Source organism: Clinocottus analis, unplaced genomic scaffold (genome assembly GCF_023055335.1).
Source record: "Clinocottus analis isolate CAN_PGR_092001 unplaced genomic scaffold, fCliAna1.0.p SCAF_4, whole genome shotgun sequence".
NCBI classification, from domain to species: domain Eukaryota; kingdom Metazoa; phylum Chordata; class Actinopteri; order Perciformes; family Cottidae; genus Clinocottus; species Clinocottus analis.
The window spans coordinates 23,745,811-23,771,889 of NW_027176153.1; the positions used below are offsets into that span (position 1 = coordinate 23,745,811).

Consider the following 26,079-nt stretch of genomic DNA (forward strand, 5'->3'; position numbering starts at 1 on the left):
AACCTTTTTTTATGTAGATCGGGGTATAACGATTGCAAATGATGAAATACATAAATACACAAGAAACGAGGAGTGATTGATAAAACCAAGGTTTATTTATCTGACAGAAAATGACAAAAAGCATCCAACTTCCCTTTTTCTCTTTTCTTGCAAAGACCTGAACTCTTTATGTGCTTTGCAGAGTCAAATGACTATCATCTTATTATTATTATAATTTAGCTCTTATTTTCTCTATTAATAACTTAGTTTATTAAACAATACTTTGTATTGTCCTCCCATATTGAACATGAAGGAAAACACATATTATAGCAAGGTCTTTGTAATATACACCAAAATAGGCCCATTTATTAAAAATTGTTTAAAAAGGCAAATATGCATCATGTAATTCACAAAATCAAAAAAAATGTGATTAATGCATATTAGCATGTACAATTAAACTGCAGTATTTTACATTTCTTCTGCATAAAAGTACATTATTCTTAGTGATATATGTTTGTTAAGTTGACGATTGCAATGTTGCCAGTACTGCTACATTTTTCAAAAGCAAAGATTCTTGCTGTTTAGGAAAATGAAAATGCAGAAAATTAAATTCTCCACATTCATAACAACTAAACCTTGCACTGTACATAAACCATTCATATCCCTTTTACGTCCCCAAACTGTCACTAAAGTGCAAAGAATTCTTGAAGAATTGGCATTGGCAAAGATAAAGAAAATGGCCATAGTTTTGTTACCACAGCAAATAACTTCATAATGCACATACAAACACTCATTCAGATTGAAAGTCATTAAACAACAAACCCCTTTCTTGGCTGAACATGTAATTGCATTTTTAGTAATTTGATTAATATTCTTAGTATAAATATTTAAAAACCCGGTGCTAGTGTTTCTAGACGATACAATAAAGTTTTAAACTGCCTTGATAATAGTCCAATTAAGTTCTTGCTTTTAACGTACACTTTATGTAACTTGAGACGAAACAATAACGCAGAACCGTTGTCCAGCCATCGAGGAGCAGTCACAACTGTGACTAAAGAGGAAACACAAAATACTCTCAGAGTATTATCAGCACATGAAACAGAAAGTGTAAAAACAGGCAGATCGTAAAGTTTCACCCACACATACAACACAGTATGTGTATTTGCACGATCTCACAAAACTCACAATTGAAATCAAACATTATAAAATACCAACAAACAGAAACAGTTTAAAGTTGTGGCATAAGAGGCAATAGCAGAAGCTATAATAATAATATTTTGATAAGAACTTGTTGTCCAAGGACCATCCAAAATTACTCTCTGGACACACATGAAGTGACTACAGATGTTAAGCTCATCTTTGTAAATATCAATATAAAATGTCAAAATGATGATTGTCCCAAAAGATTGTAGCAGAGTCAGAGGTCCAAAGATAGCTAAACCAGTTTGGGCATTATTTGACAACAAATCCTGATGAAAATAAGGTTATATATGCTTTTGCCTATTTTTAGTCAACATGTCTCTTTTATGTTTTGCAAAGCTGCTCATGTTGTACAAATACTACATGAATATAAAATAAATGGAGCGGCAAGAACTCTGACAATATCCACGTTGGCAAAATCATGTTATTCAAATATCATTGTAACGTCACCCATTGGGACAAAAGTGACAATTATGTGACTAAAATCAATGTGACTCAATGCACTGCCACTTATTATAATAATTCAGAGGGATAGCCTATAAAATCACTCGTATAAAAGTTCCCCAAATGTTTTTAAATATGACGTTATCGCTGTATTATCATCACTGAATATGATAAAAGAACCATGCAGTCTGACTTTGAAACCCACCACACAGGAGTTGTGTACACATGTACAGTCTTAAAATACAATATCAACCTATTTTGAGTACTCTGTCATTACTCTTGAGTTATGTGTAATTTCCTTTTTTTTTCTAAAAAAAAGAAAGGACATACTCCTTAATGGAGTTTGGCCTTTAGTTACAAGAAAATTCACAACCATGTGTCGTTGTATTAAATGTTCAAAAATGCCAAAAAGGATCAGCGGCGAACCAGAACGAGGTCGTTACTGAACCTGGAAGACGTTGATTTTGCTGGTGTTTTTCAGCGTCTGCCGCCGGTTACAGAACCAAACGCGCACAACCTCCCGGTCGTAGTTCAGCTCTCTCGCGATCTCTGTGATCTCCTGACCCGTCGGCAGCGCGTTCTTCTCAAAGTAGGAGTTGAGAACTTCTATGGCCTGCGGGGTGAAACTGGTGCGCCGCTTGCGCTTTTTAGACGGTTCGCCGCCAACGAACTCCATCAGATTCTGCTGGCCCTTCTGGTTCCAGTGCTCCGCCTCAGCCAGCCACTTCTCCAACACCGGCTTCAACTTCTGAGCGCTCTTGGGCGTGATGTCCAGCTTTTCAAACCTGCGTTACAAAAAGGTTATAATGATTTAATGCAAACCAACACTGTGTTAACTGCATCTCATTTTCAATCAGTGTGCAGCCAGCGTGCACCGAAGTGACGAAGTTATGCAATTTATTTTAAGTACTTTAACCAACTGATTGAAAAATGTCTCACTATTTTTACTCGATATAATTATGACTCCATTGCTGTTCATGTTGAACCATTTGAACAGTTCTTAAAATGTAATAGGATAGCCGAAGCGATGAAAATGTTAATCTAAAGGAACTCTTTCCAATAAATAACTGATATAAACTATGATTTTCCATCCAATGTAATTTATACTCGCAGACTTCCTTAATTGTCTGTTGAATGTTACAAAAGCAATGAAAATATTTTTAAATATTATCATATACATAACCTAAAAAACACATTATTATTAATAAGAATAATAACAATACATTTTATTTGTATTGCACTTTATATTTTAACAATCTCAAAGTGCGACAGAGCAGAATAAAACAAGAACATTTTAAAGATATATTTAAAAGCAGAGCCTATAAAAGATATTTTAGCAGGACGCTTTCTGAAAAAGGTGAGTTTTCAGGTCACGTTTAAAAACATTGATTTATTACAAAGTCAAACATATGGCAGTGCGATACATAACTCCATTAGACTCCACTGCTACAATGAGGAGATGAATAGAGGTCTGCATGGGAGCCTTAACTAGAATAATATCATAATATGTGCATGATAATTAAGTCAATATATGCTCTGCCTGTACATTTCATAAAGAGGAAATGGTGTTGCGTATTACTGACTGAAGCTTCCATAGACAGGCTAACATGAACTAAGCAGTAATTTACCTGCAAATGGCCGACTGGCTGTAGGCAGGACCCTCCGTCGCAGTGAGCGCCTGCCCCACTTGCGTCTGTGTGAGCCCCAAGGACAGCCGACGGATCTTGAACGTCTTGGCGAACTCTCGAATCTCTTCCAGATTAATGCCCTCCTCGCCGCTGACGACCTGCTGCGGTTCTGCAAGTTTGAAGGGGAATCCGGTTGAAAATAACTACCTACTTAAAATGCATCCATGTTTGGAAAATGAGAAGCAGGTGTACATACTGCTGACAAGCTGTCCCACTTTTGCGACGTCTCCACAGGTGATGGGCACGGCGGAGGATAGCGCGGCGGCATTCTTCAGTACAGACGGCTGAGGGGCGATGACAATCGGTGACTGACTGACAGTCGTTACTGACGCCTGGGGGGGAAACAAGTACATTATATAACCTGCAATGATGCAAATGACAATGTTTAATCATATTTTAATACCTTAAGGAAGGGTTAGTATTATAATAGCTACAATTGCCGATTAGTTATTGAGTCATTTTTGGTTGGTTTCAGCTTCCAGGTGTAAAAGCATGCGTGCATGGTCCTTTCTGATGCTTGTTCTTCACCTGTGTGATTGGTTTGGTAAGTGTTGGGGGAGCGGCAGCTTTTGGCAGAACCGCAGCAGAAGTCACGACTGCAGATCCGTTCCCGACAGTGGCGATAATCTGACCCTGGGAGTTGACGAGCAGCTGTGGGGTGACGGTCTGGAGCTGGAGACCCTGCAGACCCTGGAGACCCTGCAGGCCTTGCAAACCTTGCAAGCTTTGCAGACCTTGCAGGCCTTGTAGGCCCTGGAGACCTTGCAGGCCCTGGAGGCCCTGGAGACCCTGGAGGCCCTGGAGGCCCTGGAGACCCTGGAGGCCCTGGAGGGTGGGTGTCCCAGCCGCTCCAGCCAGAGAGGCTGGGTTCAACAAAAGAGGGAGGGTTCCTATGACCTGAAAATGTTTGAAATTTGTTTGAGAAATACTAGCAAACAACTGAATGTGAAGCTCTGTCATAGTTTCCACTTTCCGAACATTCAACAACCTGTGAAGTCTGTCCTATTGAGGGTTCACCTGGAATAAATGTCTTGAGATTGAACACCACAAACTCAGAAGAGCTGCAATAAAGATTGATTCATGGAACTGATCCGATTTCACGGAAACTGTCTCATGCGCCACTGACTTGAAAAAGCTGATAGATGTTGACTTGAGGCTGTTTTTTTGTTCCCAGAAATAGAAACACAAAAAGCATTTTGGAGAGGGGGCGACTATCAATCAATGTGCATCAAAACATACGTCACTGAGTTCTTGTCAAAGTCTTTTCCAGGCTAATGATACACAACTATAAGAATGATGTTATTTTCTTTGTGAAAGACTCTTATCTATCCTTTCGCTGGACATACAAAGTAGATAGTCAAGTCCAAACTAACAAATAAACCCACCTGTCCTTGAGCATTTGTGATGAGCTGGCTGGTGATGCCAGCCATGTTGGACATGGCGCTAGTGATGAAAGGAGTGGATGTGAGGGAACTGAGGAACTGGGGCTGAGTTCCCAGAGACGCAGCATTGATCTGAGCGTGAAAACACACAACGATGTAAGAAGCGCAGGAAATGAACATAAATAAACAGTAAAGAAAGTTATAACTCATTGCTCTGCGTCCTTACAATGGCAGGATTGATAGAGAGCCCCGCGGTCTGGAGCGCTGCTAACGATATGTTGGACTGAGAGACGGTGGTGGCCGCCTGGGCCGCCTGGGCCGCCGCCGCCACCACCTGAGCGGCGGTGACCTGTGTGTTGGTCACCTGTGTCGGATGAGACGTGACCTGAACGGCGGCTTGAGGCTGGAACATCGTCTGAGCGTTGGTCTGCAGTTGGGGCTGGACAGAGTTCAGGACTGTCGCAGCTGAACAAAAACGCAAGAGTTTTGCAAACCTATTATTGAGTCGACCAACACGCCAGAAGCTCTGTGAGGCCGTCATCAGGCACACGGGGCTTTTGAGCTAAGTGCTAAGCTAACAGCTCACAATGACAACACTGATGTTTACAAGGGATGCAAAACTGCAGAGGAAATGATCTAAAAATAGACTTTCATGTGTAAAATCAATGTCGTGGCATCATATAGAATTAAATTAGCATTCATTACGATCAATCAATTATTACATTTTATATATTTTGGAGTTCAAATACATTGGAAAATGTTAGCTTTGCATTCTCATTAACGTGCAATCATTTGTGTTTTACCTTGGAGGCCAGCGAAGGGCAGTTTGAAGAGGTTTCCAGCTGTGTTAGCTGCCGTGTTAGCGGCTGCTAGCCCGGGCAGCGTAGCGATGTTGGTGGTCGGTATGGTGAGAACCGCCAGACCGCCCTGGCCCCCGATGGAGCCCGCCATGCTGAGAGGGATGAGCAAGGGCTGCCCCAGAGATCCGTTTTGGGCCATCATGCCGGTCATCAGCGTGGCCAAACTTTCCTGGGTCAGCACCTAATGTTGAGAGTATTGTTGTTTCAGAAACTATTTTTAACCTCATTACCTGTTTACTGGGGAAATTTTTACTGAACGAAAGAAACAGTGAAACATTGTCATTGCATTTGGCATCAAACAATCCCATCATTCTCCATTCCACTATTGAGTTTTATATTATTTTATATATTTTTTATGTTGCTGCAGCGGTATGTTCGGTTTCATTCAGTCTGCGTCTGTGTATTCAAGCGTTAGGGATCAGATTTTTCCCCCTTTTTCACATTTACAATGCACTAGAGACAAATTATTATCCATCAACTATGATGGAGACGATGCGATCACGTGGAATTAACACTTTTATTTCGGTGTTACAAGAAAATGTGGGAGAGTAAACGTTCTGTTCTTTGTGAGGAATCGGGGTTAGGATATCCACTGATCACGTCTTGATTTATGTCTGGGACACATGGAAGGAAACTGTGCTTGCAGGAGGCCAACAGTTGGTCAAGATACTCACTGCCAGACTGAGAACTAACTCAAGACTGAAGACTGACGATGACATCATAGTGGGGAAGAACCTCACAGTTCAGAGAGTACGTTCAAAATTAAGTTCAAGTATTTTGCAAAAGTCTGGGTAAAACTGTTAATGGAACAAAGTCTTGTTCCTTCCTAAAAGCTCTGTTCGCCTTGTGTTGCGCTTTCTTCTCCTCTGTAATTGACATTTCCTGCACTTTCAAAGCTGATGCAACCCAACATGGACAACACCACTATTGACTTCAAATGAATATTGAAAATATCACCAGTGTGTAGATCCAATACCTGTGGACAGCCTTGTACAGTGATGGGCATGGCGGCGGCGGCGGCGGCGGCGGCGGTGGCGGTGGCTTGGGGCTGCGACAGGGACAAACTGACGGGAACAGCAGGAGTCAGCGCTTGGACAGCAGGGGCAGGAACCTCGACGGACACCACCTGCCGCTCACTCAGCACTGCAGGAGCACAGCCAGGGTCAGTCCTTCCTGACACTTCAAGTGTTTGTTTTCTCACAGCTGCTGTTAACATTTCGGAACAACTGTGTCGTGCACGTATGAATTATAGCCCATCTGCATTCCTTCATCTTCTACGATGAACATGAGTTACCTCCTCCCGCAGTGCTCTGGGGCAGAGAGGGGCCGTCCTGCGAGCCGTCGGCCTCGGTTTGATCCGCGGGCCGAGCCGCTCCCTCCTCGGCTTTGACTTCGCTCTTCCCATCGGGCGCTGATGACGGCAGAGACGCATCGACCTCCACCTCCAGCACACGAATAGTCTCATGGCTGGACATCACGATGACCTGCGCAGCAATCAGGAGTAACATGTGAGACGACTCCATGTGCAAAACTACTCGTAATTATTTTGTTTTGGGTTCTACTGGAATTTCACAGGGGATAACTTTTTTTTATAATTGAGTGAGTAGTTTGGAAAACACTTTTTCGGGGCAACAAAAACCTGAAGAATAACTTTCTCTACTTCAAATCCCACGTGGTCAATCTGATTTTGACTTTACTGATGATTCATGGTATGCAATCATGAAAGAGCTAAAGAGGAGAAGGCAGCAAGACAACCTGGGCTGCAGGACAAGGGGTAGAGACACAATGCAGGGAGAGAGAGACAGAGAGAGAGAGAGAGAGGGAGAGAGAGAGAGAGAGACAGAGAGAGAGAGAGGAGGAGGATGCATACCTGGTCGTCTCTGCAGGGAATGTCAAAGTGCAGGATTTAAATGGCTGAAAAAAGACTTCTGTAGTCAGACAGTGAATGGCTACGGAGAACAGAGAAGCCGAGCACATGTTAGGACACAATGAGCCAAAACAAAACATAGCACACACACACACACACACAAAGAGACACAAATTAAAAAGAGCATGAGTACACAAAAAGCAATGGTAAGAGCATGCAGCTCAAGCAACGCTTCCTTCAAGCTCCCCTCAGCACTTCAGTGAAGAGCATCGCTATTTGTTGACTATGTCTGAATGTTACAAGAAGGAGAAAAACCACAAGAAATGATCAAGTATGGCAGCTTAAAGACCAGTAACCCTCACGAGCAAAGAGCAGCAGGCATCACGAGGGGATACAACACTAAAGGGGACTTCTCTGGAAGGTGTTTGCTCCTTTATGGTGTGTTATGTTGGCATGTGGAGGGTGATGGGAGCGAACAGCAGCAAGGAACTTGAGGACAACATTATTATTATTATTATGGTTACAGCGGGAAGAGAAGGCTGTCCGTCGTGTTTTAACAGAGAGGAGAGCGTTACCTGCTCGTTGACTGTGAGTGGGGCATCTTTGGCAGGGGGGTCCTGGGAGTTCATGGCTCGCTGCACCACCGCAGTCACTGTTTTACTGACATTCTGGGAAAACAAACATTAAACAAACTCGGAAAAAGGTTTCTTGATTTAGAGTCTGACCGTCAACACTTTGACCCGTCGAACGCAATTGCTGTTCAAGGGTCTGGCTGGTAGTTAATGGATGTCTGAAAATCTTCTTTAATTACATCACTGTAAAGTTAAAGTTCTGTTTTTTCCCCCAGACAAGGTCTCGACTAACATCCTCTGAAACCGCCGTACATCGGCAACAGTTATTCAGACCTGCTACCTTTACCTGAAGATTATTGCAAAAATATGCCCACTGTTGGTATTGTATCCTCCTGTTAAGACTATTCTAATGTTCTTTATTCCTGCCTGACACCCGGTTACAGTTAGTCCTGCAGGATGCAGCAAGACCTCACATTGCTCTCATATCTGTTATGATGCGACTTTCATGTGCTTCCAGTTCAATTTAGGGTTTGATTCTGGTTCAAGTTCAGGACCTTTGGGCAATAACCAATAAACAAAAACAACACAGTGCAAGATACATAAGATGAAACATATTTTTAAAACACACAGACACACACGTGCCGAACCACACATTTTAAAAACATATATAAATCAAAGAGTCAAAGGTTAACACATAAAGTACAAAAGTTACACTATTAGGGAAAGATAAAGAAAGGCATGGTTGGAGATGTGCCGATGCTATCTGCACTTTACAAATGTGAGCAGTGAATGTCAGAGGATATAAAAGAGACATTATGGTTGTATGAGGTAGTACTCTGAGGTAGTACTGTCAAACATAATGACTTAAGCCTTCTTTGGCAACTTGTTGGACGATTCAGAAAGATTTTTATGCAGATTTGTTATACTCTTTAAGGTCCTACTCCTTGTCTACGAGGCTTTGACTCTCCAGAGTACATAAGTGATGCAGCAGTACACCTCTGCTCAGGTGACTGACAACACAAGGGGTCGTTTGCTGTCCCGGGTCTCTGAGCGGACTCTACTGGGTGTTTTAAGTCATAGCTGAAGACGTATCCATGTGCTTTTACGTTTGAGTCTCTTTAAAGCTGTGGCGCTTCTATTGGTGTGTTGTTATTGTGCTACGTTCTCCTGTTAAAGTGTGTGTGACACTCATGTGTTGTTCTTTCAGTGCCATATAACCCGTTTAACTTACTTAATCCACTCCTTCAAATGTTTTGCAGCCATTTCAAAAAATAAATCTGAAGTTTCTTTGGGGTGTCCAACCCCTTCAAACCCAATTTATCCGCCAACGAGGGGCAAAACCTGCTGGTTTAAACAAACCCACATGCAGCAGGACAGATTTTTTTTTTTTTATTCATGGCTATTTCTGTCATTGCAGGACCAGACTATTTGGAGGGGCCGGGAAAACAGGCCATGTTGTGTTGCACTTCAGCTGCAGAAAACGTGATGAACCGCGCTGGCCATCGACATGAAGTGCTTACATTTCTCATCGCAGACGAGGAAAAAAAGATTCAAGATGGTGCATTTCCTGCTGCAATGCCCTGTTAGAAAGGGGGATCTGTCAAAAAAAAACTTCAGCGGGTGTTGATGAGCTCCCCACCCCCATCCTGGCCAATAAAAGTCTCGCCGCGTCGGCCACTTTTGGAGACGAGCACTAACCACCAAGTACAGGCGACAGAAATCATCTCTACCCGTGCCTAGAGACCGAATATTATGTATTTCCCTCTCTTTATCATAAATATATAAATTATGCTAATTACGAACATTGCATATTAACCAAAACTCATTTCCTCTCGCCATTTCGCTGCTATGCGCGAGGAGCAGGCTCGCGCGGACTCCCGGTTATTGTGTTCAACTTACCGCGTGAATGCAGCTTGTTTTCTGTAATCCTCCAGCTTTTATAAAGGTCCTTGTCACAGTTTGTTTCAGTCACACATAATTAAAAATGCATCTCAGCTCCCAGACAGGCGCTGTGACTGCACACAAAAGAGGTATTTGCATTGATAAGAAGGGCTTGCAAATGTTGGGATCTCCGCTCTCTTAATATTTAATGACGATGCCCTTTCTGCAACAGCTCGGACAATCAAAAAATCCCTTGAGGTGTCTCACAAAATCCTATTTGAGGTGTAAAGTCGGACTAAATTGCAACAAAATTGGCCTTTAGCACTACGTCATGAACATAATTTATGCACGGAAAAAATCTTGCATTGAAAAATGTCTGCCTCGACTTGCAAGCTGCCATGGTTCTCTTAAAGGGGAAGTACCGAAAGAAGCGTCGGTACAGTGGAATAATAATGCAGCTGCACGCGGAAAGTTAACTAGAACTGCTCTTTGTTTAACTTACTATATTAGGAACTATAACAATTAAATTATGCACCTATAGGTTAGTATAATAACTGTATTATCTCAATTTAATATCAATATGAATGGGTAAATGACATCAAATGAAAAAAGTGGGTCTAATGGGTCTTTTTCACTAATAATGAACAATTACCAGTGGTCCAATGTGCATTATCAGCTCCACACAGAAGGAAAAGCACAGATGTTTTTTTTTTATTTACATACATATTTTATATACTTCATTAAATCGAGATAATGACAAATCAAAATATGTATGTGACAGGAGGGGTCAAGTACCATGGGCCAAGTACAATGGTCCTTACCTCAATATATGGAGAGAAAAAAATAATAAATAAAATTAAAAATATGCTAACATGATATAGAAAACATGCAACAAAAAAGATAAATGACAAAAGAAAACAGAAAATAAGATGAAATCCAACCAATCAATATACAACAATATAGTACAAAACATAATAATGGCTATCACACTGCCATAAATGTTTTTGTGACATGTGCTTTTCCTACTATGACAAGTCAAACTGCTATGACACAGGCCTTGTGCATGAGTAACAGATAGTTCACTACTATTAATATTCGTATTAACATCCTTGTATGTTATTGCAGAGTTATTTATCAATACAAGAACATGTATTGACCCTACAGAATAGTATCAGACACTGTCCCTATGTTTAGTTATAGACACATTTTCAATGAAGTTATTTGTGTATTCCTATTACTACACTGTCTTGTCTACCTCTGAGTTCAATTCAATTCAGTTTATTTTGTATAGCCCAAAATCACAAATACAAGATTTGCCTCGGAGGCCTTTACAATGTGTACACATGACATCCCTGTCCCAGGAGTCACATCGGATCAGGAAAAACTCCCACAAATAAAGATAGTAAAATAAAAAAAAGTAAATGGCTACATGTATTTTCAAACAGAAGAAACTGGCGCACCTTTTTTTTCTTTTAGTGCATCTAATTGTGTCTTTTTATGTTGTGTGTTTTGTTTCATCAGTCATGTGTTACCGGACTTCTGTAAAACTATCCTTCTGTGTCGCTATATATCAATATATGTGTGTGTTTTTAATAAATATATAAATATTAGTATATTCTCATATATATTCTACCTGTAGGGGGCGCGCGCAGTTAAAACACCGAGTGCGGCGAACCACAGATAGAGAACGACTGACGTCACCACTTCCACAACAACAAGAAGCTGAAAAACAAGGAAGTGAATGATTGTGAAGCCGTAACGTTATAAGGCCGTGACAAGATACGCAGAGCTCCGTTTAATCTGAAATTCCTCAGTCTCCGCATCAGTCCAGAACAATGAACAACAAAGGTATTTCTCCGCACCTCGTTTGGGTAATTAGTCAGCTGTCCGTTTTCCGGCGCTGACGGGTTTAACTCGGGATGAAGCGCTGTGGTTTGTGGCCATCTAAAGCGGACTTTCACGTTTAGCTACGTTGTGGTTACATGACAATACACTGACGTGTTCCGGCTAACTGTTTAGCACACGCGCTGATCGCGGTTATATATCTTATTAAAACAAACTAAAGATGTAAATACCGACCACACAAATATACTGTCACCTTATATTTATATATATATTAGCGTTAGCATTAGTGTCCAGGTCACATATTTCCAGTTAGCCACCATCACTCACAACAGGCAGAATTTACAGGCTGAGCTAACAAGGATTTTTTTTTTTTTTTTTTACCGTTTTCGTTTACATCCGTGGGAATGTAAATGTGTATCCATCATTTTAATCCACGTCACACATGCAGTGTGTGTGGAAGTATCCCGTATTTATGTGTATTTAACGCGTTGTGTTTGCGTCCCTCTGCTCGGCTGTGTGCTCGTTATTTGAGCATACTCGGATCCTTTGTTGCTACCAGCGATGGAAGCGCCGAGGCCGACAAATAACGATTATTTTTTTTTATGATCGATTAATTACCGATTATTTGCTCGAATAATTGCCCTGTGAAGCGACGGCAAATAGCACATACACGATGCTCATGGTTCATTATCAGACCCGGGACAGTAATATAGAGAAAACTGGAGTATATATGTATATTACTTTGGGGAAAGTGGGACCAGAGAATACGATACAAAAATAAAATGTTTTTTTTTAATAACTTTAATTATTAATTAATCGTCAAAATACATGTTCTGTCAAATAATCGACGAAGCATTTCAACTTCATGTAGATATGTCATCTACGTTTGGGTCATTTTCTTTCTGACGTTTTGACAGTTTTTAATGCCAGTAATTAAAATAACTTCCAACTGTATTTTTGAACATAGTTAACAGTTTATACTTTTTATTTATATATATTTGTGAGTGTATATTTAATTATTTATGTGTCAAATAAATCTTACTCGTGGGCTTTATCCATCATTGTGACCAGCGTTTACCCCTCAAGCAAAGCTGTATGTGCTAAATTTCTCTGCAGTCCATACTTTAATATTTAGCTGTTTTCTAGTCCTGCATGGAAAATGTCATTCTTTGCTTTGGCCTGATGATAATAAACACGACGAGCTTTCACCATTTAAAGCTGAATCTGACATTTCCTGTTGTTTCTGATATACATTTGACCTCCAAAATGATTTTCAGGTTTTCCTCTGGGGGCTAATTGACGAGCAATTTGCTTAATGTATAATGTTGTTTTGCAGGTTCATATCCTCAGCAGGCTGTGTACCCTCAGCAGAGCTCTGCACCTGTATACCCTCCTGCTATGCAAATGTCTCCTCAGGCACCTCCTTACACAGACACACCACCTGCATATTCTGAGGTATCTATTACATTTATGGATCCTATGATAACACAATACTCCGAGTGAACAGATCTACTCAGTTGTTTTTCTTCTTCATATCTGTGTCCACAGATATACCAGCCCAGATATATGCTTCCACATCAGGTGCCCAGTCAGGTGGCACAGATGTCCTCTCACTACCCTGGTGCTCAGATGTTTATGCCCATGCAGCCACATATGCAGGTTGGGCAAATGGGCCAGAATGTCCCCATGGCTTACTACCCCATGGGAGCCGTGTACCCCCCTGGTTCAACAGTGATGGTAGATGGTGGCTTTGACGCCGGCGCACGCTTCACAGCGAGCAGCGGTGTTTCCATTCCAGTGAGTATCTGCCGAGTCCCAATTACTCGGGATTATTGCAATTAGGATGCTTTTGCAGAAAAATTGATCAGCTGTCTACCAATGCTTGTGTTTTTTGTCTTTTTCTTTCCTCCTTCTCTCCAGCCCCCACCGCCTGGACATCCCCCCAACGCAGCTCAGCTGGCTGCCATGCAGGGTGCCAATGTTGTAATGGCACAGCGCAAGAATAACTTCTTCCTGGGTGGATCCAGTGGAGGTTATACCATCTGGTAACGGCAACTCCTCAACACCCTCCTTCATGCCTAAACCGTACCCCCACCCCGCCCCAAATGATGCCCCAGTTCTTCCCCCATCCCATACGCCTCCCTCTTCAGGCTGCTTGGCCATGCCACAATACTGATATCACCTAACGGAATGTAATATTTTAGCGCCCTTGTAAAAGGTACAGTACTCCACTTCTGACCTAGAGATCAAACGATGAATGCCACTGCCTGGAGAGGACAAAAAAAGCTAATTTTTAATGTTGTAGAATTCATTCCATAATTCTTGAATGGGTCTAACCTCCTTTGGTCATTCCAGATTGGACCTCTTTCAGGCACCTGTATTTGTTCAAGAGACCTGGTCTCCTTTTGATCGAATGGATCACAAAATACATTGAAATGTTCTTGTATACCTGTGAAAGCAACGTAAATTAAATATTGAACTATCAGACCCGCGTTATATAGTCTAGCTGCTTTATGGTGAAAGTGAAATGCAGTCACAAAGTTGCAGTTGAAGCGCAAAAAAAATAAATAATCCATTTGTCTTTTTTGAAAACTTTTAGTGTAGTTAAATTAATAGATGTGTAATAGTTTCATGTAAATACCAGTATGATGATCATGAGAAATTACATCTCAACTATACAAAAAAAAAATAAAGAATAAGCATCTTGGATGCTTTTTAGCTAGAATTGTCTCGTCCTTTGCACAGTATCCAAAAATATCACAGCAAATTTGTTGTACAGTCGAAATGACAGATTGTCAAATTTAAATCACTTTGTAAATTAAATAAACGAAACTGAGGCAAATAATTTAAGAAAAGATTTCATGCAATATCCAAAGTGGTTTACTGTACCTTGTTGGGCAATTTGTAGATGAACATAGTGAAGTGCCAAAGAGCACTGGGGATAGCCCTAATTTAAAGCAAATTAACTTCAGTAAACTTAAAGGAAAGAAATTTAAAGTAAATCCAAATAGTAAGTTGAATGAGAAGAGGTGGTTGGTGTAACATTTTTAATTTTTTTTTTTTGTTTGTTTTTTAATCCTGTTTCTATTTCAGTCGGATACCCAGAGTTTATACACTAAATGTTTTATTGTACAGACTTCAAAAACTACCCTCCGCTGTTTTCTCTGTCTTTTTACACACAGTATAATTTAGAATCATAAATCCAATTTTTTAAGTATTTATTCACCGTAGGAAATTGTCACCTTTGTGATAGCGTTAGTTTGTCGTTTTAAAAAGGTTGAGGAGACTTTAATAAATATTTCAGTGTTCCTTTTTTTTTTTCCTTCATTACTTTCCACATTTACACGACTAGCTAGGCTAATATATATATATTTTTGTTGTTGTTGTATAACCAATGAGCTGGTTGTACCAAAAATCTGGTCTACAATGCACTTCTGTTTGGTTATTACTTGAAAATTTAAAATGTCACAATTTAAAAGCAGACATATCTTCGAATAAGCAGGTGTGTGCTAGTTCGTACCGAGACCTTCAGCGCGACATGACGCCAATCGTTAGTTCATGTGTTTAGTCACTTTAAGTGGATTAATCACATCTTTAAGCCGATGCATCATTTTGCACCTTTGCTATGTAAAAAATTACTTTTAATCAGCGATGCAAAGCTAATCTGAGTGGTTGCAGACTAAAAGGCTGGCTACTCCTTTTTTTTTTTTCATTCAGTTTTCATGAAGAAAAAACACCATTCAGGCCCTTTCTAGAGAATCCATCAAGTCCATTTGAGAGTGAAATGTGTCGTGTTGTTCGGTAGCCTTAAAGTGTACACAAACAATGCAACGAGGCTTTTTCACCACATCATTGTTCATTTTTCCGACACGTTTTCTGTCTGCTGCTAATTAAAGCGTTAGAATCTTTTGCATAAGACGTTATCTTGCAAACTTAAATATGGTATTTGAAACTTATATTTCTTAGATGTTCTTAATTTTTGGTGTCTGGTAGTGTCGATGTGTCACTGGGTATCCGACACAGCATATCAAGTTTTAACAGCTGTGGCCGCCAGAAAAAAAAAAAAAAAAACGCTGCCGTCGCCCGACGTTTAGTTATTTCTGTCGGGTCAGAGAGAGAGAGAGAGAGAGAGAGAGCGAGAGAGAGAGAGCAGCTGCCTGGAAACGCGCTTCGTTCATCTGATGAACTCCTTTCAGCAGCTCATAAACAAAAGCTACTATAGCAGACACGACCCACGTGTCACTCGGGTGTTTTCCCTTTTTAAAAAATGGCTCAAAGTTCATTTATTCTCACTCGCGCTGTCGTTTCATGGGGGGGGGAGGGAGAGGCCACAGCTATCAAAACTTTACACAAAAGATATTATTCAGACGAAGGTTTTTTCTTTTTTATTTCCATCTTGTTTGTAAAGCAGCATAACGGTGGCTTTGTCCCAGCAATATGAAGTACTGAAAACTACAGCTGACCAGTAGATGCTATGCCAACCACAGCCAGCAAAATGGATTACTCTGTCGAAGGATTATGGACATTCATAGTTCAGGGATTCTCTTTACAATACTTTGTAAAATAGATGTATGTACTAAAGTGATGTGACAGACTTTGGTACACATTCTATCTTTTAAGATTACTAAAGGAGATGAGTGTCAAAAAAGATGGAATACTTTGGAAAAAAAGGTCTTAGGTGCACTTAACTTTTTTATACTAAACTTAAAATTTAAAATGTAAGTTTAGAATAAAGGTTATTTTGGAAATTTGAAATGCTGCATGTTTGTTTTAATTTTCTATTACATATACATTGTATTAGAACAGGGCAGGTTTTTTTAGTTCAAGATTGTTACCTGAGATAACACCTGGGATTTTTGGTTATTGTTTTGTTGTGATTATAGCTTAAATGTTGCCTTTCCCTGGCCAGACTGCATCACAGGTAATTGATCGTTTAACCAACTTACTTGATTGTTTGAGTGGATGCTACTTGCTTGGCCTTAATACCAATATCACTTTTGTCATAAATAATTATCTCCCACCTTAGTTTAGTATACATACTGTACGAAAGAGTCAATAACTCAAATATTGTCACTTTGATATAAAAGGAATTGAGTCAAATATGGATCTGTATTTTTGTCAAATATCACCTCGAGCATTACACAGTCGCCGGTTTGTTGCGTCATTTCAAGCCGACAGTCCAAAGTAAATCCCACTTTTCACTGAAGCGTATTAAATTCAGTCCTTGTTGATACTTAACATCCATTGTAATCATTTGATTCTGTGTTTTGTCCCATTTTGTCAGCTAATCTACTCAACGATGTCAACAAAAACTGAACATATGCTTCTTAATAGTGTTTTTTTGTGTGTGCTGGACTTCATTGGATCTAGATGTCTGGAACAAATGGTGTAAAACATTTGAGTTGTCGGTGCATTGACCACCAAAGTCAGGTTGTGGGTTCATGACTTTGCCTCTTTTTAAAAATGCATTAATCACTGCAAGCTGTCACACTGTATTATGGCATTAGCCCAAAAAAACAGGTTTATTGCCTTCCACATTTATCTGAAAAGGGGAAGTCATCAGTAAATGTCTCGCAAGCAATAATACAAACAAAAAGGACATTGTTCTTAACTAGCTTATAAAAGAATTGCATAGAAAAAAACTATAATTTTACAAGCAAATCAATATAAAAGTAACTTCACTCGCCCCAATAGCTTCATCCTGTAAGAGGTTTGTTTGGTGGGGAAACAAACTGAATGAAACACTTTGCAGATAGCAAGAGGGAACAATTGACACATGCATGGCTGATAAATTGTGTAGCAGATTGTGTTGTTGCTGTGTTTACTGATCATGTAACTGTGGCGTACTAAAATCCCACCACGTGTTTAATGCATAGCTCTGCAAACCTAAAAAAACACACCTTCCTTTTTGTCTTGTCTTAATGCGCCTCATCCATCGACATTCACTCCGTGTAACAATCTTATCTTTGGTATTGCTTGTGCACCTCTGCGTTTTTTTTGCAACACACACCTTACACATTATTTTTCTCTTTCCTCCCGTGTGCAGAAAGTCACGCACGGCGTTACCCTCAAAAACATAGATGCATAGATAAATAAACAGTCATATTCCTTCCACGGACCCCTTTGTGTCTTGACCGGTTCATATGAAGTATTCCTTCTTTTCGCTCACGTCCTGGTTGTTCTGCTCGTCGTCGGGGTCCTCCCCCGGAGCCGGCTCCCCCGTCGTCCTGTAGTCTCCTTTGTTGTGGCAGAGATACCGGTAAAGCAGGAATCCCAGCGCGGCGACCGTCAGCAGGATGAGCACAATAACCACTGGACAAATAAGGCGAAATATTACTGTTAAATACCGTTTGCAAAAACACGAGGGCGAGAAAGAAGGTCGAGATTAAAGTGCGACGGATTACCTGCGACCACCGCGTCTGTACTGGTGGGCGCCGCCGTCGTTACTGAGGGGAAATAAAACAGTTATTTATTTTGTTCAAACCGCTGACGATGTATGAAAGTTAATTTAATTGTTCTGCTTTGCAGGAGCGGAAGTAGTGCGTTTCCAGGAGGAGACCGGTTTGTGTGCCATAAATAGAAAATATAAAAATAATGAAATCCAATATGAAAGTGTAGGAGTTACCCTGAATCATGGTGGTGTCTGCTTGTGTGGGAAGTGATGTTGAAAGCCCCATTTCTGATGCTGGACACAAAAACACAAGCATGACATGCGTTGATGAAACAGCACAAAGTCTTCAAAAAAACAAAAAAAACAAAGGTCATGATATAAGGATACTTGTTGGCTGCAACTCGGAGCTTTGAAGCCAAGTGAGTTCATATCACAAACGAGAAAAAATAAATAAATAAAAACTGTACTCACCGTTTGCCGCTTTCGTGTCTGTATGTGTGGAGAGTGTTGTCGAAGGAGCCATATCTAAACCTGGAAGATTAAGAGGAATGTGTTGAGAATGTCGCAGGGCGCTATCTTCAGCACACAGACTGCAAGTGGAGTTGTGTAACCGCTGCCGGCCGAGGAGGGAAAATGAAGTGTGGTGTGACACAGTAATCTGGTTATTAAGGACGGGCGCTGAAACCGGTCAACCGCTTTGTTTATTCACTCTGTGATGCAACAACTTAATCAGGGACCACACCTATGATTTAAATACTCTGAGTATTCAAATTAGTAAAAGTAATAATACAACGTTATAAAACACTGCACGAGTTCATTTCAAAAAGTACACAGGTATTTTCAGCCATATAATGTGTGAATTTCCTGGAATATATTGTGATTTTGATTGTTGGTCGAACCACACAAGACTTGTGGTACTGTGGTGGCCATTCATCATTGTTTTATAGACTAAAACAGCTGATTCTGCAAAGTAACTGAGTCCTGAGTCTGCAACTGTCTGTCGTGATGGTCTTATCAGCTGAGCTGTAGATTACTTTTCAAAGGAATTGATTAATCCTTGAGCACAAATCAACATCACCCATTGTCTTCAGTTGATTACCTGTTTAAAATATTTAGCTTACTATAAATGTGAGACCAAGAAAAACAGCAATTACATCTGAAAAAAAAGATCAAATGTCAGTCACCTTTTAAAAGAAATATCTTGATATGAATAGCTGATTCTACTCATCAACTAATCGATTAATGTTGATTGTTAATCAACTGGTTATACTAACCTTATTAAGCACCATGCAATCAAAAAACTATAGAAAAGTTTAACCTCAATATTGTACTCCAAGTATAACACTTGTATTGTTATTTTATTTGAAATACCTCGATGAAGTAATTGTTTCATAGCAGTACAAACTAAACAAAAGACAGACACACAATCACTGAAATGAGTGTATAAAAAGGTGGACTTACTATTCATAGTGGCAGTTAAGTTAACTCACTGGCTCACTTCACCTGAAAAAGAAAAACACGTCCAATCAAACCAACAAACACCGACATTACTCTCTGTTGTTTCCGCGAACAATGTTCAAGAAACCATGTTGGATTCATTTGTTTCACTAACATGGAAATGAACCGGCCAACGCCGGTAGTGAGCACCGAGCCAGCGGCTCTTTGTCTCGGACTGGTTTAACCTTTTAAGGGTAGCAAAATGTCTTCGTCCGGACTAACTTACTTCAGATACTTGACACCGTGTCCCCCTCGAAGAAGACACAACTAACTTAACGCTAAGTTCACACTAGCGAGGACGAGTTTCTCACACTTAACGAGCAGACTTTGTTCATCACAGCTGGGTTTACCTACCTGGCTCGGCGGAGCGAATCGAAACAGCTGGCTTTTAAAATCCGTTTTTTTATTTTTATTTTTTTTAAAAACCTCGAGTTGGCGAAAACTAACGCACGCTTGCCAACTTAAGTTTAAAATGCAAGCTCTGTTGAGGCGTCTGAAACTGCGCCCGTGAAGTACAGTAAGTAAGTGGCTCTACTTTTTCCTCGCAGCGCTCGTGAGTCATGCGGCGCGCGCGCTCCATTTCCGCCCCTCCCTTTCCTCCTCCTCCTCCGAGCCAAAGATCATCTAAACGCAAGATGTGTGACTCCGAGGGGAAAAACGGGAACCAGAGTGGAGAAGTAGGATCATGCTAGTCAGCGAATATCTTTTTTTTAAAATATAGTTTACTTATCATCAATGTCCATTATATTATATATATTATCTATTAATCATGCCCTATAAATATAATATATTATACATAATTTTTATTATCATTGAAAATAATAACAGGAAATATTCACATTTGAAAAGCTGCAACCAAAGAATATATATATATATATATATATATATATATATATATATATATATATATATATATATATATATATATATATATATATATATATATATATATATATATAGTTTGATTTATTGATTGTTCAATTATGTGCTTATTCATTTGAATCATCTTTTTAGGCTCAGCTGAAATATGAGGGGTAAAACAATGACTTCAAATTGAGCTGAATGCTAAAGGTCACCTGTACTTAAGTGATTTAGTGTTGCATGTTGAAGGGCAAAAGCGGTTACGGATGTTGGATGGATGGACATTGAAGGACCTGAGAGTGACGGATTCAAATAAATAAATGAAGAATGGTTGAAATACTTACAGCAGAGGGCAGGATAACAATTTTAAATTCCTAGTATGGGACAAGCATACAAGTTTTTGACAAATTGCTAGCATCTTTCATTAGCTCAAATATGAGTGTCAGATTTAATATTGTCACAGCTTTTCAGAGTCAGTAGTGGGATGACATTTCTAGTTGGATTCAGCCACATGAAATATGCTTTTGAGACCCTTTTGTGAACAGTGCTGTTTGGGAATGGGGTGTTTTGTGCTTTTCACCAAACAGGCAATGTGCTGGTTGGCTTTCGAGTCGCACCCGACATCCTTCCTGCGTGGTAAACAACCGTGTTTTTCAACCCACCCATATCCAAAGTTGATATCGCTCTGGTGACATCATCAGGGTTATTTAGTCAGAGTTGACTAAAAGCTCCCTTCAAGGGACACGAACAGTGTGTCCACAGGCAAGCAAGAAACAAGAAAACCAGCGGTTTCTGTGTCCTGACTACCAAAATAAAACTCCATGTTCCCATTCAGGAAGTGAACTGGAACATGACTCACGTCTCATGTCTCTTCCTTTGGATGAATTAGGCAGAAACACAAATGTATTTCACTAAACCTATGATGCCTTTTACCAAAATGTTTGCTCCAGAATTAAAATTTCTTTCAACATTTGGTTCAAATTTAAACAAGAAAGAAGGATTTATTGAGTACACATGTCATAATAATTTCTATATTTCGTCGAATTAGTACAAACGGGATATAAAAAAAAGATCATTGCTAATGATTCATCTTCACAGTGCACACCTAATGAACTGATTCCAGTTTTTGAGTGAAAAAGATCAAATGTACTTCCACATAAATGGTAAATCAAGTCTACAGCACGTGTACATTTGTATACGGTGACCATACTGTTGTGAGTAAGAAATGTGTCTAACAATGTCAACCTATTGCTGCATTTATGTTGGCTAACAATTAAAAAATTTGTGGTAAAGATTATATATCAGAACCTGTGGGGGAAAAGTAATCTATACTGTTCAAAGAATACTTTAAATGAACCATGGCTGTTACAAAAATATGTCTTTAACCCACAATATGAACTGTACTGTACATACAACTGATTTCAATAAAAGATAAATTAGAAAAATAGCACCGACAAGTCGATGCACATGTCCATCAATCCTGAAATTTAGGGTTGAACATTTCAGTGCAGCTGTCTCCACATTTCTTTTTTTCCTGTGCAGCTGTTGACTTCCATCTCCTCTGCTTCTGCTTCTATTTAAATCAACACAAAGCAGACATGAACACGTGAAGAAGATAGATGGAACCAATAGGACTGATCATAATGCATCAATCATACAAACCTTAAGTCCGAATATGTTAAACCTCTGTGCTTTTTGAATCTGGAGCTGCCTGTTTTTCTGCAGAAGCATCCTGAAAAGTAAAGTGAAACATGATTCATGACACAAAAAACAGTGAATAAAGGTCAGTGTCACTATACCTCAGCTCACTAAATGACAAACCTTGAGAGGAAGGCTCAGGTCTTCGGTATCAGCGTGCAACCCAGAAACGTCACCGTTCTCCAATCCGTTTGCTTTCGGGGTGCAGAGCTCCACCGGGCTGTCCTCTCTCTCTTCGATGTGCAGCCGGCCGTCGTCCGCCGCGGACAGCTGAAGCTCCAAGCTCTCCGAATCAGCCGAGTTGTTGTTCAGCAGTTCAGAGCTGCTCTCGCTTGGTGGAGCTTTCTCAGCATCTGCTGGAGGCTCAGGCTCACACTCCTCCTCCTTTTCTTCTTTGGTGGCCTTCTCCTCTTCTGCATCATTGCCGTCTCCTCCTCCAGAGTTACGCTCGTTTCCAGCTGCGGCGCCTTCTCGCGCCGGAGGAGCGTGGATCTCGCCGTGGCTCGACTCGGCGTCCTGGTCCCCGGGCTCAGATGGAGGGTATTCAGGAAGGGCCGATTGCGGCGAGACCACGAGGCTGCTGCTCTCTCTGGACAAAGAGCTGTGGCGAGGCTTGTCCGGGGACTTAAAACTAAATCTTTGTCCAGGTCGAGGGCTGTAGCTCCTGTGAAAGTCAGAGAAGCTGCTTTTCCAGGCCTTAGGGGACATCAGACTGCGTCTCTTCAGGGAGCCAAACCTGAAAGGTGTTTTATTACATGACAAAGAAGTACATGATTTGAATGTTTTGCTTCTATCCCCATATTATGCCACACCAAAAAAAAAATTAAGACCAAAAAAAAAAAAAAAAATGGAAAAAGGACCACAAAAAAAAACTGTATAAAAAATTGAAGAAAAAAAATTTTGTAAAAAAAAAAAAAAAAATGTTTGTTGTCTTTTTTTTCTTCTTGTTGACTTTACAGTTACAGTCTAAATGTGATTGTAGCTAATATATAAATATATATACAAAGTACATTGTTGTCCTTCCATTGGCCATTTTTATGAACTGAGAAAAATGCAAAGTCCACACATATATTGAATTGAATGATTTTTTTTTAGATTTTTTTTTAAAGTTGATACAATCTTTCTTTTTTTTGGTCCTCATTTTTTTTTTTTTTGGTCCTAATTATAATTTTTTTTTGTGGCGGAAATGGGCTTCCATACAAATTGAGTATTCATTGCAAAAAAAATCTATGAGAAAAGTTTGTTTCTCAAACAAATATTGCAGGTTTGGGTCCAAAATGAATTGTAATCCCAAAACATGTTAAATATTGGCATTAAAAGCTTTTTGGAGCTGCAGAAGAAAAAACAAACAGCCCTGATAGCATCAGTAGATTGTGAAAAAGAGACTTGGGATGTTTTGTGAAGTTTAGCAGAGCTTCAGTTGTAGATGACAACTTTTTGCTGAACTATTGTCATTCAAAATTACTTCAAATTTTAAGGATTAAAAATAACTTCTCACCGTTGCAATCCCTTCACAGCAAATATTTTTTCCGGATGCTGAGCCTGCAGCTCCCTTATCACATTGTATAGATCAACGTTGAGCTGAAAGAGGACAGAACTAGTCAAAGAAACAAAGAAAAAACACATAACAATGTGTATTGTTTGCCTCCTGACTGAAGAACAACGTACTGCACTTGTTTCCTTATAGAAGGTGTCTCTTAAATTGGCTATAGCTGAGAAGACTGCCACATAGCACGCCACACGGCTGAGAAAGACAAATAAAATCACAATGTAAAACACGTGTAGACCCTTACATTTCATATAATCATTACAGAATTATTCAAAAGCAAACCTTTCAAAGATCCCAGGCAGCTCTTCTTTTAACTCAGTGTTGATCCATTCATAGACACTTTTGGCAGCATTCATCTCTGCCGTTGCCTTCAGAGTGAAAATGTAAATATACTTTTGGGCAAAAGAAGCTTGAAATGCACAGTTAAAAACAAAGATATCTGCATGCCATTATCAATAACCTTGTTGATCTTGACATCATCCCTCTTCTTGGCAGTCTGCAGTGCCTCCAGGTGGTGAAGGGAAGAGTCGTAGTCCACCAGTTTTCTTCCCCTCTTGGCTATTTTCTCCTACAGATTGGAAAAGATTGTCACGTACTTTTACTATCAATACACACTGCAGCTGCCCTTAAAAAGCAAGTACTGTTGCGTGCAGTCGATATTCAATTAGGATGTGGTCCATCAATACATTGCACCTTGCTCATATATCAGCTCCTCAAAGGATTGTGGGTAAAAATAGACAGAAAAGTATGCAAAATATCACCAGATGCAGCAGGACATCCTGGTTCTTTTGGCGTAGACATACTTTGAATTGCGACATACTAAATAGTATTTTTGGATGGGTATTTGAACGCACAGATGGTGTGTGTGTGTGTGTCTTTGTAGGGTTTTGCGTGTTTGCGTTCTTCTGTTTGCTTGTGCGCGTCGCCTCCTCTTGTCTCACCCTGACATCTGGGAATTGGCTCACGTAGGACTCCATGGTGCGCACGGCCTGATCTAACAGCTTCACCTCGAAGTCGTTCCACAGGAGGTCCTCCCCCTTATTAAAAGGCACAGCATAAATATTGCATTAAATATGTATGACGAGAGGGAGGAAGAAAGGCTTTTGGGTCCCCGAGCTATGTGTAAACCTTGCTGCTTTAGGACTGGTTAAACACTGCTGTGCAGTGGCGGAGCTGTACTTTATCACTGGTGATCATACTGACCTCTACAATGGCTCCTAAATCTTCCTCTCCGGCCCAGTCGGTTTCATACGCATCATACAGAGACTGGGAGAGGCGTCTCGAAGCTTCGCGCATGTCTGTAACAAGAAGACTCGTCCACGTGAGACCTGCAGACGTCACACATCCATGACAAGTACAAGCAACAAAAAAAAGCGCTTTACCTCGAACTGAATTAATGTAGTTCCTCAGATCCTTGTACATTCGGTTCCCATCAGTCTGCGAATAGACAAGAGGTTTGCATAACTATCTTTAGATTTATGACTTTCATTGTGTTTGGGTCTCGGAGTATAAATCATCCCAGTGTTGACGTACACAGTGTGAGACAGCAGGAATAACGATCTGTGTTAAACAGTCTTTTTCATAATCGTTTAAAGAATTTAATCTACTTCATTGTCCAAAGCAAACATAGTAAGTATCTCAATGTTTCCTCATCTTGTCAGGCGGGGCAATGATTACCTGCTGGTCATTAAACTGTTGGACACAATGCTCAAAGTGGTCATCTCTGCTCTCCACTGTCTTCCCCAACTTTTGCAGCACCTGGAGAGAAAGCACAGACCTCAGAGCAACAGCTAGCGCACGGTAACACCTCGCTTCCTCTTGGGGAACAGGAACATGCAGACTGTTACCTTTTCTTTGCTTCTGCTCAGCTGTCTTTGGACTTTTTTAGCAAAGTCGCCAGTGCTGCCTTTTGGACTCGTGCTCTCGGCCATATTTTGGACTTGACTGTGTTTATTCCTGAACGATGGAGGGGAACGGAGAAGAAAGAATTGTCATTTGGATCACATATTTAACCAAAACTTTACATTTGTTCATCTTCTCCGACCTTCAACGCTCACTAGAGAGACTTTTGCATATCGAACACATCAAGACCGCCCACGATTTACTATTATTTTAATGAAAAACAACAACCTGAATTTCTCTTTGGGGGATCAATAAAGTATCTATCTATCTATCTATCTATCTATCTATCTATCTGCACCATATACACACACACGCACACACATATATATATATATATATATATATATATATATATATATATATATATATATATATATATATATAATATTGTTTTAAGTATGCAGCACATACACATGATAATCTCATAAAATATTAAATAATGAAAAAATATACAGTCATTCAA

At 40.1% G+C, this 26,079-nt stretch overlaps 4 protein-coding genes across 5 annotated transcripts; 1 reads left to right on the plus strand and 3 right to left on the minus strand.

Moving 5' to 3' along the window:
* Positions 1 to 91: 91 nt before the first annotated feature.
* Positions 92 to 10,258, minus strand: pou6f1 (POU class 6 homeobox 1). Its single transcript, XM_068596753.1, has 11 exons — positions 9,892 to 10,258; positions 7,996 to 8,088; positions 6,848 to 7,037; positions 6,530 to 6,696; positions 5,497 to 5,734; positions 4,920 to 5,158; positions 4,697 to 4,825; positions 3,840 to 4,208; positions 3,508 to 3,643; positions 3,252 to 3,420; positions 92 to 2,408 (listed from the first exon to the last, which is right to left on the minus strand). The coding sequence occupies exons 2-11, from the start codon at positions 8,047 to 8,049 to the stop codon at positions 2,063 to 2,065; spliced, it is 2,037 nt and encodes a 678-aa protein (XP_068452854.1). The 5' UTR covers positions 8,050 to 8,088; positions 9,892 to 10,258; the 3' UTR covers positions 92 to 2,062.
* Positions 10,259 to 11,572: 1,314 nt separating this feature from the next.
* Positions 11,573 to 16,956, plus strand: dazap2 (DAZ associated protein 2). The gene is made up of 4 exons (XM_068597194.1): positions 11,573 to 11,721; positions 13,055 to 13,173; positions 13,267 to 13,515; positions 13,639 to 16,956. Exons 1-4 carry the CDS (start codon positions 11,709 to 11,711, stop codon positions 13,765 to 13,767), a joined length of 510 nt encoding a protein of 169 aa, XP_068453295.1. The 5' UTR covers positions 11,573 to 11,708; the 3' UTR covers positions 13,768 to 16,956.
* A 257-nt stretch (positions 16,957 to 17,213) lies between these two features.
* LOC137800151 (small cell adhesion glycoprotein-like) lies at positions 17,214 to 20,156 on the minus strand. 2 transcript variants are annotated; one of them, XM_068597195.1, is made up of 6 exons: positions 19,961 to 20,156; positions 19,571 to 19,612; positions 18,581 to 18,640; positions 18,344 to 18,403; positions 18,123 to 18,164; positions 17,214 to 18,030 (listed from the first exon to the last, which is right to left on the minus strand). In XM_068597195.1, exons 2-6 carry the CDS (start codon positions 19,575 to 19,577, stop codon positions 17,858 to 17,860), a joined length of 342 nt encoding a protein of 113 aa, XP_068453296.1. In that variant the 5' UTR covers positions 19,578 to 19,612; positions 19,961 to 20,156; the 3' UTR covers positions 17,214 to 17,857. The 2 variants fall into 2 exon arrangements, with proteins under 2 accessions (XP_068453296.1, XP_068453297.1); XM_068597196.1 differs by lacking the exon at positions 19,961 to 20,156 and adding an exon at positions 19,722 to 19,865.
* Positions 20,157 to 21,658: 1,502 nt separating this feature from the next.
* bin2a (bridging integrator 2a) lies at positions 21,659 to 25,645 on the minus strand. The gene is made up of 12 exons (XM_068598207.1): positions 25,562 to 25,645; positions 25,392 to 25,472; positions 25,097 to 25,151; positions 24,918 to 25,012; positions 24,656 to 24,751; positions 24,175 to 24,282; positions 23,997 to 24,082; positions 23,834 to 23,909; positions 23,664 to 23,746; positions 22,289 to 22,901; positions 22,130 to 22,199; positions 21,659 to 22,040 (listed from the first exon to the last, which is right to left on the minus strand). The coding sequence occupies exons 1-11, from the start codon at positions 25,643 to 25,645 to the stop codon at positions 22,146 to 22,148; spliced, it is 1,431 nt and encodes a 476-aa protein (XP_068454308.1). The 3' UTR covers positions 21,659 to 22,040; positions 22,130 to 22,145.
* Positions 25,646 to 26,079: the final 434 nt, after the last annotated feature.